This window comes from Accipiter gentilis, chromosome 12 (assembly GCF_929443795.1).
Source record: "Accipiter gentilis chromosome 12, bAccGen1.1, whole genome shotgun sequence".
Taxonomy (NCBI): domain Eukaryota; kingdom Metazoa; phylum Chordata; class Aves; order Accipitriformes; family Accipitridae; genus Astur; species Astur gentilis.
In genome coordinates, this window is record NC_064891.1 from 29,934,689 (window position 1) to 29,951,817 (window position 17,129).

The window sequence follows — 17,129 nt, forward strand, 5'->3', positions numbered from 1 at the left end:
TCCCCCTGGTTCTTTGGAAGATCAGTTGAGATGGAAAGGTCATCCATAATGGGTAGCTGGCTATAAATGCAGATGCACAGTACACTTCTTAGTTATTTTGAGCAGCTCTTGCAAACATGTACAGCATTGACCTAATAGCATCCCCATTTTACTCCGCAAAAGCCCACGCCTTTGTTTAGTGCTACAAAGCTCAGATGCTTGGGGGACCGGAGGGACCAGCAGTCTCAACACTCACCCTAAGACCCTGTTAGTTTTGCAAACAGGGCTGCATCTGAAGGACAAAAGAGGGGGAACTGCTCTGGAGCAGTGGTTCTCCTTCCCAGGCTGCTGCAAACCTGGCTTCTCACCTCAGATGGTAGGAAGAAAGGGGCTGATGCCACAGCAACTGCAGCACTTTATTGCTCCTTGCAAGATGGAGCGCAAAGATCTTTGTGACTGGCATTATCCAACACAGACTGTAAAACAAAAGTCTGTAATGATTTTAGATTAATATATACTTCAATCAGGAACAATAATGCCAAGAGGCATCTAATTCAAGCACTGCTAGGAAAGGAAAATTTATAGCCTTGCTCTATCCGTAAAATGCATTGCGCTTTTGTGAAGAACACATAATCCTAACAAAACAAAGATAATAACAACTCCGTGTTCTTTAATTTAATGCTTGTAGCTGGTTTAATAATAGATTTTCAATCCACTTTTCTTTTTTTGCTGAGACAACTACAGTCTGATTTAGTGAACCTCTTTGATTTGTAATCCTGATCGTTATATTATTAATATGCCCTTGATGGAAAGAGCAGGATAACTTAAAAAAGCGATCAGCTATTCTGCTTGGCATTTATGACCTTGGTCAGAGAATGCATTATTTACAGGAAGAGTTTTCTGGAGCATCTGCAAGTAAATCAGCTCTGAAACGCAGCTTAATTGTTTAGGGCAAAGCACATTTAGTTTCAAATTCCCAGGAACCTCCAGCTTCAGACACAAAGCGCATTTTCACAGATGGACACTGGCATGTGGAAATGCCACCATGACTACCGTTCAGCTGACCTTTGGTTTAGGGCCAGCTGCCAACGGGAAATGCCAAGCTGTTACTTACCTTCGTTCAAAAGAAGTGAGAAAACTGCAGAGACACTTGAAAGCAAATAAAGGGGAAGAGGTGTGGAAACTTCTGCCTCCAGGGACCTAACAGAAAATAAAAAGTCTGCAGAGCCCAGCAAACCCCTGAGTCCTATGGCTGCGAAACTTCTTTCCAAGCTGACGAGGGCAGGAGGACATCCCCTTCTCACTGCAGGACTGCTCTCAAGCACCTGCTCGCTTCAGCCTGGCACTTGGGAAGATAGGCGCAAAGAGATGCCATACAGCATCCTGGGGAGGAATATCCTAATTCTGAGGTGCTGAGGGCCTCCCAGGGAGCCTGAGAGCAGCACGGAACCAGCAATGAGGACCGTGTTTGCAGGAGCTGGCGAGGCTATGTCCTCAGTGCTGCAGAGCAAGAGTGGTTTTCTCCTTAGCTTTGCTGCTGGGCAGTACCTGCTCTCCTACTTTAGCAGAAAAGACAGAGCCTGGGCTTTGTACAGCTTGCTTGGCGTGGAAAGCAGTGGTGATTCCAGCTGGAGCAACTCCTGGCATTCAAAATCTCTATTTTTCTAAAAGCAAGTACGGGAAAGAATTAGGAAAGGAAATTTAACCCCCTGGAACCAGGCACTGGAACAACATAACCACTCCAAAGATACAGGAAATCATCTTCCAGAAACAGGTTAAGAGCTTCAGAAAGGGATTATCCCATGACTTGGAATGTGTTTATCGTCCCTGCAGTGTCACAGCAGGAGAGTCACTCCACGAATTGTCTCGAAATCATATCCAAGGCAAAGCAGCATGAGTGACACATTTCAGCAGCATCTCTGCTTCTTCCAAACAGGAGCAATTTTTTTGTTTTGCTTTGTTTAATTTCAAATTGGCTGTCAGCTTTCTGGGCTTCTGGGGTTTATTTTCCTGTTCTCACAAGCCACTCGGCGCACTAGACGGGCTTTAAAATTCATGGGAACTCAAAGCAGCCGAAAAGCTCTGTGGTTTTGAAGCCGATTCTCTAACGATGGACCAAATCTTGGTGCTGGAGGCTTCTCCACCACCTCCAGCTAGGGACCGGGTTCTTCCCAGTTTAGAGGAAGGGTTGAAAAGATAAAAACGGACCAAGAGCTCAACTCCCCGTGACTGCCCCTTCCCATACGTCCAGCATGGCACAATGGAGAAGCTCCTGGGAACACGCATCTGCCATGGGGTTCACAGAGAGAGGTGTGAGTACAAGGTAGGAGGATTAAGGCAGCAGCAGAGGCAGCGATAAAACTCTAGACAAATGAGACAAGGGCTTTTATAAACATGCCAAGAGATAAAGAGCCAAGAGGAAGCACATCCTGGAAAGCCCATTAGGGCAAAGGACAGAAAGAAATAACTGACGAGAATTGCTGACAAACGGCTCGCGCTTTGCAACTGCTTTCTTGGACCAGAGAGGGTAGCAGTAAAAAGGAGACCTGCAAGGGCACATCCTCCCCAAAGGGGTCCCAAGTGCTTGCCAGCAACTGTGGGAAGAGCAAGAGCTGCTGGTTGTGACACAATTGTGATTCCTTATGGCCACAGAGGGATATACATCCCTCCACTTGCAGTTCACCCCCCTAGACTCCTCCTTGCAGACATGCCAGGCTACATCCATAGCTTCCCTACATCCACGCGTGCATCCTCCTGTTTGAATCGATACAAGCATTCATCCAGGCTGGGGGAGGCCAAAGTCCACATCCCCCCGCTCTGTTTGAGGAGGGATTTGACTCAGACCCTCCAGCCTTTAAGGAGAGACTTGAACTCCTGCCTACAGTGTTCAGAGCCAAGTCTTTTTGGCTACAGCTTTCCTGTAGCCCCTGGTGTGAATGGCCTGTAGCCATTCAACTCCCCATGCCACTGCATGCTTCTCATGCAGACAGGAGCATTTACTTTCCCATTTTTAAGCCGAACAAGTCACTCAAAGCAGACAGGAGCTCGAACAGCTGAGCTGGGAGAGACTGTCAGTCTCTGACCTTGAGTGGAAATGAGTCTGGCAGCACACTTACCTTTTAAGACAGGAAATAACTGTGTCCTTCCATGGATGCCTTACGCCTGGGGACAGAGATGCTCAGCCTGGCTGGATTTCACCACGCTGCATTCGCAGACTGATACCCTACCTCCTCTGGGAAGTAAGACCCTCAGCCAATACGTCCACTATCGGCACAGTTCCTCTGTGACTGTCTTGTAACTACTCTTAACACTTAACAATATCTTGTAATTTACAGCCACCTTGGTAGACCCGAGCTTAAGACAGACTTGTATCATGAAAGCAACAGCAGGTTGATGGGGATCTTAGAAGCATAAAAGTTTACTTTGCACTGAAAACAAATTCCGTCTTATCAGTAGATGCACCTCACATTGCTTTGCATGAAGGACGCTGCATTGTTTGACTACTGCTTTTAAAAAATGTACTAATACATGTGAAGTATATGAAACAAGTGCCTTTTGTGCTTGCTGCTAGGCAAATTTAGTGCCGCAGTATAAACTGATCCCGATACAAGCCAGATTCCCTCCCAATACCACAATCCCTTGTTCACAAACAAGTTCCATCAGCTTCCATTAGAGTTGTCAAAGATGGTATAGCCCAGGCTTTCATCACTTGCCTATGTTTAAGCACATGAGAAGTCAATGGGATCACTTGATGGTTTGAAGCTGAGCGTCTCCCCTCCATGGGGGGAGTTCTCTGTATAATTTACTAGCGCGTGGGGAACACATTAGTGTCCTACACATGAAAAATGAAATCCAGACCTGACCAAAACTTGGTGCGTTTGGCCATTTGGCTGGATTCCTTCTCTTTTCCTTTGCAAGTGTTTTCCTGAACTCAAGTTGTCTCTGTGAGCAAAGCCCATTGTGAGCTCTGAGTGCAAACATATGGGCTTCAGGATATTTTACCTGTAGCAACATGTTCTGCTTATTTTTAAAGGAATGTGAAAACACTCCTGTGAGAATCAAGTTGAATAATCAGGGCCAGTCTATACAGAGATGAAAATCATTGGGAAGTGAACTACATCTGTGAGCGAGCCTCTGCCATTCCTGCCTGTCCAAACAGATCAATCAGCCCACCCTCATGCTGTTTTACAGTGCTACCACTCGACAGCTTCGTTCACATGCTGCTTTCACCTAAATTGTGCTAATCAGCTGGTCAGATAAAGTTATTACAAAAGTTGGAGAAGTATAAATACACAGCTTCTTCTCTTACCTTCCACTGAGAAGGAAACCAATAACAACAGCCAGCAGAATGACTCCCACTGTTACAGACACAACAATTATAGGAATCTGGCTCTGGTCGCTGGATGCAGCTACTGCTGAGATGAGAAACAGAAAATGGAGATTAAGGTTAAAATGATAGTCAGCACTCACATGAATCTTTCTAGTGAGGCTGCCAGTGAGGTTTCAAGTCTTACCAGTTTGTTTCTTCTTTTATGGTTTGTGTTTTCCCGCTTTGCTGTCTGTTTCTAGTTTGGAAAGGAAATGGGTGGAAAGAAACCAAACACACATGCAAAACCAAGCCAAAACCCCAACAAAATCGCATCTCATCACTGAATTCAGAAACCACAGTGTTGCAGAATGCAGCCTTTGAGTTTGCAAAGTCAAATTTGTCTTTCTGGGTTAGCTGCGTTAGAAATCACAGAGATAAAAGATTAAAACCCAACAGGTTCCCATTTGCAGAGAGAACATTTATGGAATGTTATTAAGAGACATAAGCAAGATCTCTGTGATAAACAGCATTACCTGCACTTCAAGAAGCTATAAACAATTAAAAACTAACTCCTTGTGGCATCTATGTCACGTGGCCAGTAGGCGCCCTCTGTAAAACAGGAATTTGTTAAGACACATGCGCTGGTTGGTCTTTTTATTGGCCAAAGGAAGCAGAACTCTCCTAGCCCATGCCTTGTAAAGAGCCCTCCTGCCAAAAGGCAGGAGACAAGTCCTGTGATCAAGATGCCAGCAGAAAGGTCAGGAGAACTGGGGTTTGCCACAGGCTAAGTAAGAGCAGGTAAGCAAGCCCTTGCAGCCTGTAAAATGGAAATGCTAACACCATTTTTATCTTGTTTATCTGCTTTGCACTGCAGGGGAAGGAGCCCATCTCTCCTCAGCAGTTTGCATGTGGGGTTCCCCAAGCAGAAACCAAAGCCTCCTCACCCTGCCCTCTCCACTGCCAGCTTATTTAACTGCATATATTTAACCACCCTGGGGTACAAATCTGGCTTCCTCCCTGCAAAACCAGCTCGCCAGCGTAAGCGCTGCTGTTGTGTGGGGAAAAACCTCATTATAGCTCCTACTGTCGTGCCAGCCCCGGATGAAGCTTCATCCACCCCGGGGAGCAGCAGGAATCGATAGTACACTGAAGAAGCCTTTAACTAAATAAGTGAAGTAAAAAGGGGTTCTTAGCACAGGATTAACTTTATGGAGGCTATAAAATAACTGAATATAGTCCCGTATTAATTGTTAAAAGAAAAGAAAGACAAAAAGGTATGGCGTTAAGCATCGATCTGCAATGGGTTTCCAGTAGCTCTTCGTACGGGAGCTCTCCAGAGCTCAACAACGAGCAGCGTGGACCTGCTACAGCAATGTAAACGATTTCAGAAGGATTGGCTGCGATACATTAAATATTTAATGTTAACTGCTTCAAACCCGTGCCGTCATCCAGAGATTTTATTAGCCTCACAAATTTATGGAGGCTCCTTAAGATGATGTTTTATTGCTTTCTTGACAAAATAATTAAAAAGAAAAACATTTAAAGGAGAACATTAAGCTGTGACTGGTGTTTTTTTGCACAGCTCGAGGGATGGGGAAATGAGATAAATCCTGCTGTGATCTATGGCAGCTAAAAAGCCTGAATTCAAAAGCCGAGCTGGAACCTTGTTGCCATTTAAAGCCGGGGGGGACCTGCATTACTCATCCTCAACTGGGTGACATGTTCTCACTCCCGCCCAGCTGACCAGCTGGATTAGCTCACCAATCCAGCTGAAAACCAGCTTTTGGCAATGTTAGTTTTATCAGGGCTAGACAAGCTCAGTGGCATTTGGAAAGGACAGCAGCAAGTAGATACACCCAGCAACAGACTGACCCAAATAAAAAACTTCCGCTGAAAAATGCAGCCCTGGCTGCATTGCAGCACTTTGCAGAATTGCACATGCAGGCAACAGCGTGTAAAAAACCCCCCGAATCTGGAAAAAGAGAGAAGCCCAAACCAAGTAATGGCTTCCCCCTCATTGCGTTTCTCAGGCTGTTGTTTCATATTTCTTCTAAGTGTATTAAAAATAACTTTACAGAAACCTTGCGAACTGGAAACAAAACCTGTTGTTTGGTCCAAACAATTTTGGAGGCTGTTTTTGATTCTCACAACAGTCACTGAAAGGTTTTTATTTGTGCTTGAATCAAAATAATTTGCTTTGGCTCTAACAAGAGGCTCAGATCTGCACTCGGATGTAGCGGTGAGATTTCGATCTGTGCTTGCTTTCAGATTCACCAGGACGTGCAGGAAAGCAGTGGGAGCCTGGTCACACTCCCGGCACTAATATTGACCTTACACAGGGCCTTGGAAAAAAAAAAAAAAATTAAAATCACTTTTTAAAAGGTTTTAAATGTCAAATGGAGCTGCGTTTTGCAAGATACTGAGGCTCACATTGCATTTCAGTTCTACCAAGCATTTAAACATCCAGTTAAGTCCTGCTTCAGCCAGAGCTCAAGTCCAACACAGGAACAGTTCCCAGCTCCCAAACTGGGGACCGTGCAGTACGTATTCCTCTGACTACGCCAGCAGGTCCTTAGTATCAGAGAAGTACCTACTCCTCTGCCTTTAAAACACTAAAAAGACTGGGGTACAGGTGTGACTAAATGTCTTGAGGGGTTTAAAGATATTACCACATGATGTCCTCAAAATTCCTGATTAACACACATACTTACATGATGGGCTTTACAGAAGTGCCATTATTTTTGGACCAGGATCATAGGTACTGGTGGCACTGGATCAAATGTGCATATATTTCATGTATTACTTATTAATAGTCTGGAACACTATTACGCAAATGACTCTAAACTAGAAACTTTCCAACTGCAAGCAAAATTTCCCTAGTATAATATAGAATAATTTTTGGTGTAACATGATTTTGTTGCTACTTATAGGGCACAATTAATGGTTAATAGAATAAGAAATACATTAAATAGACCATTCTTATTGCATTAATGTTTGCATCGTGATGCAATTTGCACTGTATTAGTTCTATCACTGGCTCCACAGCTACATCTGCACATGTATAATGATTCCTTTAAAAATCTATTACAGCTTCAAAGGTAGCATGCATTGAAACGACAACTTGGCGTCTTATTCTCAAAGATGATGAATTTTAAATGAACTGGAGTAATAGTAATCAAAGTATTGAGGAATTTAAATTTCCAACGAAAACATACAAAAAATAGGCTCTTTCCCACAGGAATGAACAGTGTATTTCCACCAGAAAATTTCTCTTTCATGCAAACAGTATAAAAAATTAATATATGACAGTTGTACAAACTGAAAGAGATAAGACATATTTTCTGAGGGAGGAAATTATCTTTGACACATCTGCAAAAATTTGATAATCGGGACAAAAAGAATTTCCCCACAGCTGTGCCTGAACACAGGGGAAAGAGCACCTGAGCCTCTATGTGCCTCAGGAGTTCAGCCTACCACAGAATCTGCTCCAGAATCCAGACCTGGATGATCAGATTCATTAAAAAAAAATAAAAATAATTAAATTCAAGCCCCACAAATTGGTAACAGGCCAAGCAAAAGTCCTGTGCCTGCAGTGCATATTTTTCCCATTTCTGATCACAAGTCAAATTCCATTCCTCGAGGCTGTGGCATTGGCAGCCAACAGAAACCATCTTTCAACTTGACAGGAACTTACACCAAAAGATGCTAATGCTGGTTCAATTCTTCCCCTTGCAGAGAGGCACCATTTCAGTTTTTTTTCCCCAGAGGCAGATATTTGAGAGATCTCAGCATCCTCTGCAGATAGCCATTAAGAGGTACAGAGGAGCAGGTATCATCCCCTCTGTCCCTCCAAGGAGGGCCCTTGTCCTCTCTTGCATCAGCTCTCCTAAATACAGGATTTTTCCAAGCAGGGAACGCTATGAATTTCTGGAGTCTGAAGATGTCCTGACTTCAATTCCCGCCTCACCATGTGAGTTGAGGAAGCAAGGACAGATGTGTTAGCCTGTCTAGTGCACGATCATGATGTGCCTGGTGTTTCCAAAGTCAAGAGATGAGGCCAGGACAAAGAAGAGCTCTCTGCAAAGGTATCGATCCCCTGACTCGTTATTGGTAACCGTTCCAGAGACATGGGCTGACAGTAATTAAAAGGACTTACACACTGGGCTGGTTTCAAACTCAAATCTTCGGCTGAAGCCACCGTAGCCAGCAGCTGTCCGGGCTCGGATCTGGAAGACATACGCTGAGCCTGGTTTCAAGCCATCTGCCGTAATCGTCGTCTCTTTGGATTTGATGATTGTGTAGCTCGTCTCCTGGTCCTTTTCCCAACCCCCCAGCAAAAAACACAAAGTTGAAACACACGAACAGTGGCTCTTGGAGAAAAGAGACTCTTAACAACCCCCACAGCAATGTTACAAAGGATGACTGAAATATGCATTTTTGAGGATCTCTTCCTCACCCCCCCCCCTCTGAAGGCCATTTCTGCAGTACAAAATTTGACATCTGATTCTCTCTTTCATAATCAATGACTCTAGGACGCATGAAACAGAGCAAAGGGACTTTCCACCCATAAGTGACAATACATGGACCAAACTGGCATCTGCAGCAGGAGTAGTCTTCCATTGCTCAGGATGTACACAGCCCAGGGCAGTGGAAAGGTTCATCCTACAAAGACCAATCCCAAGGCACGGGGAAGAGAAAAAAAGTCCCATCGCCTTAGAAAGGGATTTAAATTTATACCAAAACAACTTCCCAGTAATGTAATTAGGCCTAAAGGAACATAATATATTATATGTTGTACAACTTTATGCTGGCATTTCTAGAACCATGAATTAGACCTTGGGAAGGGGATAATAAACCAAAACTCCAGGAAAATACCTAATTTTGCATTGTTCTTCTGAAGCAACAAACTTGAAGAAAAATTGCTGAAATAAATCTTCATTTACATCAGTTTCTAATGCAAAAGAGTTTCAGTTCTTTGATTAAAATTTTGCTCGAATGCTTGGTAATTACTCTTAGAATTATTTACTGTAACATATAATCTAGACAAGAGCTCATAAATTAAGGTCTACAAACTCGGAAACTGCTTTTTATTCACCAAATCCTCTCAGATCCAAATTATTATGAGGTAAACAGGAATTCTTAGTAATTCCCTACCAACAGTTCTGCATAGCTCTTAGGATCTGCACCGATTTTTCATTTTTCTTTTTAATTTAATGGGCAACTTTCCATAGACAGTAATATGCCTGGATAAGGCCCTGGGAATCTCCAAATATAGGATTAGAGATTTTCTCTGTAGTTACACAAGACTGTTTTGGAGGAATGAGTGTGTGTGTGTATATATATATGCGCAACTTTTTTTTTCTTATTAAGGAGCGATTTCTCTTAAAGGAATGTGAACTGACAAAAGTCAATTTTCCAAAATATTTAAAATAGATCATTCTCATCCCTTGGAAATGAATGCTGCAAATTGACTCTTATAAAGGGCTGAAAACTGAGAGAATATAAATGACAGTAGCAACAAACAAGAAGGATTAAGGACGACATCCCAAATCTAACTCAATGACCGGTTAAAAAGCAATAAGTGAATATTAGGTCACATCTTTGCTTGTATGTCAGCCCCATTAGGTTTTCAATACACTGTTGCCTTCTGCAAACATATAAACACTTGAGCTTTCCTACAGAAAACACTAAGCTTCACTATCAGCCTGAAAGAAATAAATCAAGACGGCATAAACTCGGACTGGCTGTAGCTACCTCCCAGTGAAGGACTTGCACTTGAAGAACTATCTACTGAAGCTATTTCAGACTAGTTCTGGACCACAAATACAACATTTTAAGCCCTCCCCACACCCCCAATTTGTTTGAAAACAAACTAAATAAAACAAATACATGGATTTTTTTGCTTTAATTATTTGTTCATTATTAAGATTTCTAGAGGCTAATCTTTCCAGGCCACTCCATGGTAAGGATTCAATGCGCCACAACAGTCGTTCAAACAAGCTAATAACAGAATCAGTAATGGATTGTTTCCAGCAATAACATATCCTGATTCTTGCTCTGTGCTTTAATCTTTTTTTAAAACCTCACCCCTATTTAAGCCACTCGCACATCTTGTACCCTTGCCCAAGCTCCCTCATGTGCAAAACCAATGTTGATTTTACATTGATGCAGAAGATTTCTGAAATTCTTTCCCCTGTTTGCACAGGCTGCTTGAGCAGGTCCCTCCCATGGTCAGAGAAAGAAGAGAGGAGGAGAAGGACCCAGTCCTAGTCCATGTTGAGTGGTTTCACCTGGGTCATAGACAGAACTAATGGAAGATCTTCTTTAAAATAGAAATATAGAAATTCAACACCCCAGAAAAGTGAATTGTGGCTCAATTTCATTATTTTCACGTAGAAAGCCTGGCTGTTTCAGAAGAAAAAAGAACACCTTACAATCCCAGCTAAGGCAAGAAACTGCTATCCAGTCAACTCTTGTAAACCTGATTTTTGGAAATCTAAGATTTCCAAAGATCTAAGGCTGCATTTCTCAAAAGATACTATTTACACAAAGCGCATTTGTTACCATTTTCACTTAAACTGCATTATTTTTGCAGGAACAGAACAAATCACCATTTGAAATGAAGACTAGGAGAGGCAAGTTTTGTAGGAAGAGAGAGTGTTTTCCATTAGACTGAGAGCAAGAGCTGGAAAACCCAGGCAAGCTTTTAAGCCAGGATGTCCTCCTTCACATCAGAGCAGATACAGTCTCTCCGCAAAATCTTTCCCCTCTCCTTACACTGTGGATGCAAAAATCAAGTGAGAAACTGAAATACCAAAGGCAAGGGATAGCTTAACATTTCCAGGAGGAGATAGACGCTTGATCCCAAAGCCCTCCTATTTTTAACAAATGACCAAGCTCTATCTTAATGTGATAAGGCCGGAGAGGAATCTGACACACAGATTTAATGTATTTGTTCAAGAGAAGTGGCGCACTAATGGAAAACAACACCCTCATTTCAAGTCTTCCTAATCATTTACTGCAAAATCAATCTGACATTGATTTATGCATAAAATCACTCCATTCCCTTCCATGACTCAAATAATTATAACTAAAAGAAGAGGACAGTAAAGAGAAGGTACTTGGGATGCTCAGCAATCAGTCCGTCACACCTTTTCAAAATATTTGATTTCGTATTCCAGGATGATGCCGTTGGGTCGATCTGGCTCCTGCCAGGAAAGGGAGATGCTATTTTTAGTTATCTTCCCTTTTTTCACACTACTGACTGGAGAAGGTGCTGCAAGACAGGAGAAAAACAGAACAGACAAAACCCATGGTTAGTAAGATGTTCTGCCCCTGCCAAAGTCAAACTCATCAGCGCATCCTCAAATGCTAGGCGATCTTTAGCTACGGCAGATCAGCAGGGTCTGTTTTCACCTTGGTGGTATTTGCCCATTTTTAACAACTGGACTCGCACAGATTTTCAGCAGCCGAGGAGCTGACCAGTATCACCCACCCGAGCAAAGTAACAACACGAACTACCATCAGCAACTTATACATCCACCTTGTCTTTTCAAGCATTTTTCAAACACATCAACCCCACACCTTGCCTTTTCAAATGTGTCGGGGGCTACATTATCAGTATTACATGTTGATTACATATTGATTGCTTTCAGCTGCTTTGAACTTATATATTTTTCAGAAGACCTTAGATTATGTGGGCTCCTTAACTATTTATTTTTTGTCTTGTACAATAGGTGAAGCCTAGGCATCTTCCAGCCCCCTCCTTCCAGAAACAAGGAACAGGGTAGCAAGGCCTTTATAATTCAATTGCTCTCCATAAACATCGCTAGTGTGTTACAGCTCACGTAGCGATGCTAACTCCTTGCAAATGGCAACTGTAAAGATTTTAATGGCAACCACAGTTCGGAAGTTTGTGGCATGCTTGGGGAAGCTGCAGCATGAAAGCAGCTACGCTAGCTCTGCTTATTATTTTAAGATGCTACCCTGAAAGGTTATCTGCCCTTCACAGCACACATGTGCACATCAGAAACAGGCTTGATCCTTTGTTTTCAGTCTGATATCTGCAGAGACTTTTCAAGTCATGGCTGTCGCCATCCCTGCCAGCTCCCTAGCAAAAGTTGCTATGGACAATGCGACCCCAACACCCCAGGTATTTCATGCCAGAGATTAGGAAACAACACTGAGTGAAAAGATGGGATGAAATTCATAGTCTCTAATTTGCAAGGCCAAAAGCAGCTTATCCAGAAGAAAAACCAGCCCATGCCTGGCCGAGGGCCTTCGACTCACCCTCTGGACATGCCAGCTGTTGGCAAGGATTAGAGGGGAGCTGGGGAGATCCATGGCAAAGACTTTTGTGGCTATCTGGGGAACTGAGTGCAAAGAGTAGTAGCAAACGACCACATTTTATCTTCCAAAATGTATTTGGAACTACAAAAAAGAAGACTTCTCCTATATGCAGGACTAGCTAATTATCATCACACTAAAAAAATCCAACCCATTAAGTAAAATAAAGACAACAAACAAATTAATTTTGCCAGGTCTGATCTTCAGCCAAAAAAAGTAAGGGAAGAGCTCCAGACAATTATCCCTAGACTGAAGGTTAGCAGCAAGCCTTCTCTTTTAAAGCAAGCTCCTTCATCTCAGTCTCTTTTTGGCCCCAGTTTTTCTCATTCCTGTTTATTGATCTCTCCCCAACTTAGCTCTTGGAGGATCCTGAAAGGTGTTGACCATTTCCATATTGTTTTCTGCTGGAGAGCTGGCATCAAGCTGCACAGACAACACTCACTGTTTAGCTGTGCATCCACCACTGTGCTCACAAATGGTCCACTGAGCAAGTAAAAACCACCTTGATTTGAATGATGATTATGTTATTTATGTAGACACTGCACAGTGATCACCAACAATTTTTCATCTGCAAAAGTCACCTTACCCTAAGCTGATGTCCTCCACAACTTTCTGGGCTATGTGAAGGGAAATAACAACCTAGACCCAGACTTCTAATCTGGTATAGGACTTCCCATTAATTAATCCAGGTGCCTAAATACATGTTGTGCATGCACGTTCACAGCAAGTCGAGTTGTGCATGTGAGATATACGGTCCGTGCACACGTGTGTATGGTCAAATGTGTTAGCCCAGAGAAGACATAGTGAGTAGTGAACTCCCTTAAAATAGGATAAACTTCCCTTCTAATGCAAAGGGAGCTACATGGTTTTCAGAGGCATCGGAAAACAAGTCTCACTGTGGGATGGTGATGCCAAACAAGAGGCGATTCTACAACCCTAGTTAAATAGACAGTACTGATCACTTCTCACCATGAGCCACTCAGATGCTATATATAGGGGATGGAAACACCAAAGTACTCAGAAAAAGGGACCCGTGCCCCTCTGGGACTGTTCTCCAATGCCCCCAAATCCCTGCAATGCCTATCCCAGGCTTGCAGAGCTGGCAGCAGAGATATGGCAGGATGGAGCATTAAACCTTTTAAAACTCCTATTAGCAAAAGCAAACTTGAAAAGTGCAGTGAAGGGAGACCTCAGCCCTCCTTGGTATCAAATGCCTCTCAGGAAGACAAAACCCATGCAATTCTCAGTATCGAGATCGCCTGACTTTTCATCCACTTATTGAGGTTTCCTGAAGTGTTTATAGGACCGAGGCTCTCAAGTGCTTTAAAAACAAAAGAACAATGCAAGTGCTCCTGAACTCTGCTGCAAAATCTTTCCCTGGGAGGTTCAGGGGAGTTTAGCTCTCCTTCACGTGCATCAGCACAGTACAAGACAAAATGCACCACCAGCCATCCAAAAGTGCCTGTCAATCTCCCTACTCCCCTAAAACAGAGCACCCTCTTTAAAAAGCAGTCTGTAAAAAGCTTGGCTACTCAACAGCTTCATGGACTTAAATCTCTTTCCATGCAAGTCTCTAACACGTTCAATCGTGGCTCTGCAGAATGCTCTGCTCTACCGGGAAAAGGAGGGAAGATAAGAAAATGAGTAACCCAACTCTCAAAGTAAATTAGAAAAGGAGTAACTGTATCCTTTTTGAATCTCCTTCAAAAGAAGCGTTAAAGTGTAACCGTGAGATAAAGGCCAATTAAGTAAATTCAATAAATCCCAGCGGTGCTGGAATGATACGGCAACTACTCTGCATCCTCAATGCACAGAGATTACGATGCTCTGAACTGAAGGAAGGAAGGTATAAGTATTTTAGAGTTTTCTTTGTCAAAGAAAATGTAATCCAATCCAGGCAAGCGGACAAAGTCTGCAATCATTCCATCTTAAAAGCCTGCAACTGGATACTGTGCTATATGATCTCAGGAAAATAAAAGGATTACTTGAGACTTGCTTTTCAAAGGTCACTGCTTCTGCAAGGGCAGCATCCTCTTAACAGAAAGAAGCCAAGCCATGGAGCACTTCCATTTGGAGTACAACATGTAAAAAAATGAATTCACGTCAAGACTCAAGATACATAAAGCTGTAATCTCCCATGTTTCTTATATAAGCAGGTAGAAGTCTTGTTCAAATCCCTGCCTTGACACTACAAAGGGTGGATGTACATCGTGATTGTTCACATGTCGCTTTACAAGTAATCTGCACATATGCATTAATTTCTCAGCAAGACACTCAAAATCAAAGAGGGATATTACAACATTTACATTTACGTTTGCCATTTCTTGAAAACAGCCATGCGTGTGATGAAAGCAAACAGAAGATATAACAAGGTGTGAAATTGCTAATATACATTTTTGCTTTCCTGAGACCAAAATTAATGAGGAAGCTAATAAAAGCACAGAAAACTGATTCTATCTTTTTGTTGTTGTTGTTCTAACATTTCTTAAGAAGAATAAGGGGACATACCAAATATGGAAATTAAAGTTTCTGCAGAAGATGCATCATTAGTCACATCTGAATAACTACAGGAGATGTTTTCATGAGGAACAGACCTCTTAAGACATTCTTCCTCCGCACATTTGATAATGACATTAGCACTGAATTAGCCATCTAGGCACCAAACCCAGTATTTACAACATACTGTGCTGTGTGCCACTAACATCTAACATACAACGATGCTTAGTTGAATAAAACATTAATTATATTTTAAGAGAAACTAATGTTATCAGGTGAATGACCACTGCACCAAGATAAAACCAATAATCCAGTTTCTACATCTCATGGTCTATCTAATGCTCTCTCCAGCCCAATTACTTTTGCCTTGATATTTTTCACTCTGGCAGAAACAACAGCTAATGGTTCCCCATTTCACTCTTAGCCTGACAGCCAGTGAAGTTTTCCACTTCTGATAAAAAAAAAAAAAAAAACAAAAAAACAAACTAGCCCCCTTTACCCCCAGTGCAAAAGCCAAGCCACCAGCCCAGGACCTTCAATCCAGCTTTAACTTCTGCCAGGAGAGATCCTCACTTGGAGCAACCCAGAGTAGCCCAGGAAGAGATGCTGATTTACATAGGCAAAGGAGCTGGCACCTCTCCTTTCTTTGGCTTTCCAGGTATCTGGGCTTCTGGTCCCTTTCCAAAGACAACTAAGGCATCAAAGAGGAAGATCCTGCTGCTACCATCTCTGTCCTGGCTGCTGTTATGGACATCTATGACATATATGTCTATAGATATAGACATCACCTTTATACAGACATGTGTGTTATGGATTTTCATGTCTTTTTCATGTGTTTGCAATTTCTTTTACTGTGATTACATTCCTATGTGTGCAAACGTTTGGGATCCCACACTTCAGACCTCACAATATACCTTGGGGTTCCTCTTTCCATGTGATGCCAGACTTTTGCAGTCTGAATTTACGGCATAAGATTTAAAAGTCAAATTAATGCTTGTGATTAAATCAATACCTTCATCTGTCATCATATAACCAAATAGTTATGCTACCATTAATGCAGTTATAAAGCCAGGTTTAACTGAAGAAAATGAAACCTGTATCAGAACAGTAACCACAAGACAAGTAATTCTGGTTCCACTTCAAAAGCCTGGTATACTGCAATTTTTCACTCAGTTTCTAATTAATGACATTATTGAATTTTTTTTCTCAGGCCTTTGGTGACTTCAGAGTTTAGAGCAAGACCTGCATTATTCACCGAGTCACACTAAAGGTATGTGAAACTGCAGGTGGCTTCAAGCAGTAGATTAATTTTAAACAAGATACATACATTAGTTAAAACAGAAACACTGTTTTGAGAAGGAAAAAAAAAAAAAAGACTTCACTGTATTATCTCTTTGCATTTCTGTATAGAAACAATACATTTTTAGAAAAGCTCAATACCCAACGGCTCCCCTAAGGGTACTTTTACTGCAGATACTATTCCTGGGTCAGAACTTAGCATTTAAGGCATAATTTGACTTTTGTGCTGCAATTTTTGATATCCCAAAGTGTACCCCAGTTTGCCGGATAATGGGTTTCAAAACTGTTTGTCCCTTGAGGACAAGTAGTTGCAAACCATGCCTGGCTAGTTAGGCAAACAGTCTGGACCTCAATTTGCAGGTGCATGTAAGTGCTTCTGAAAACTTATTCCAGAGAATGAAAGGTCATTGGACTACGTAGCATTAAATGCCATTTCAATTTTATCTGAGACCTTACATTGGATTTCAATGATGCACAGGCCCTAATTAGTGCAAGGGGGTAAATTTTAGCCCCAAGATTAAGTTCAAAGACCTTGCCAAATATTTGCCCAATCCTAAAACATGTTTCATATGTGGAGATAATCTTCTTTCGAATGATTTTTCAAGGTCTCTCTTGAGCAGACGGGGACTTCACCCTGGGCCTTTTCACATATCAACTATCAAAACAAGAACACAGTCTTCAAATTTCCTCGGCAACAAAT

General features: G+C 42.2%; 1 protein-coding gene across 16 annotated transcripts in view; it reads right to left on the minus strand.

The window, feature by feature from the left end:
* Window positions 1-17,129, minus strand: part of EPHA5 (EPH receptor A5) — a 201,098-nt gene that overhangs the window by 40,297 nt on the left and 143,672 nt on the right. For 9 of the 16 annotated variants that reach the window (XM_049815033.1, XM_049815028.1, XM_049815022.1 and 6 more), the window contains 3 exons: window positions 11,440-11,564; window positions 8,445-8,604; window positions 4,289-4,394 (listed from right to left, as the gene is read on the minus strand). In XM_049815033.1, the coding sequence (XP_049670990.1) occupies window positions 4,289-4,394; window positions 8,445-8,604; window positions 11,440-11,564 (391 nt within the window). The remainder of the gene's footprint in view (window positions 1-4,288; window positions 4,395-8,444; window positions 8,605-11,439; window positions 11,565-17,129) is intronic. The other 7 variants (XM_049815034.1, XM_049815029.1, XM_049815023.1 and 4 more) reach the window with 1 other exon arrangement.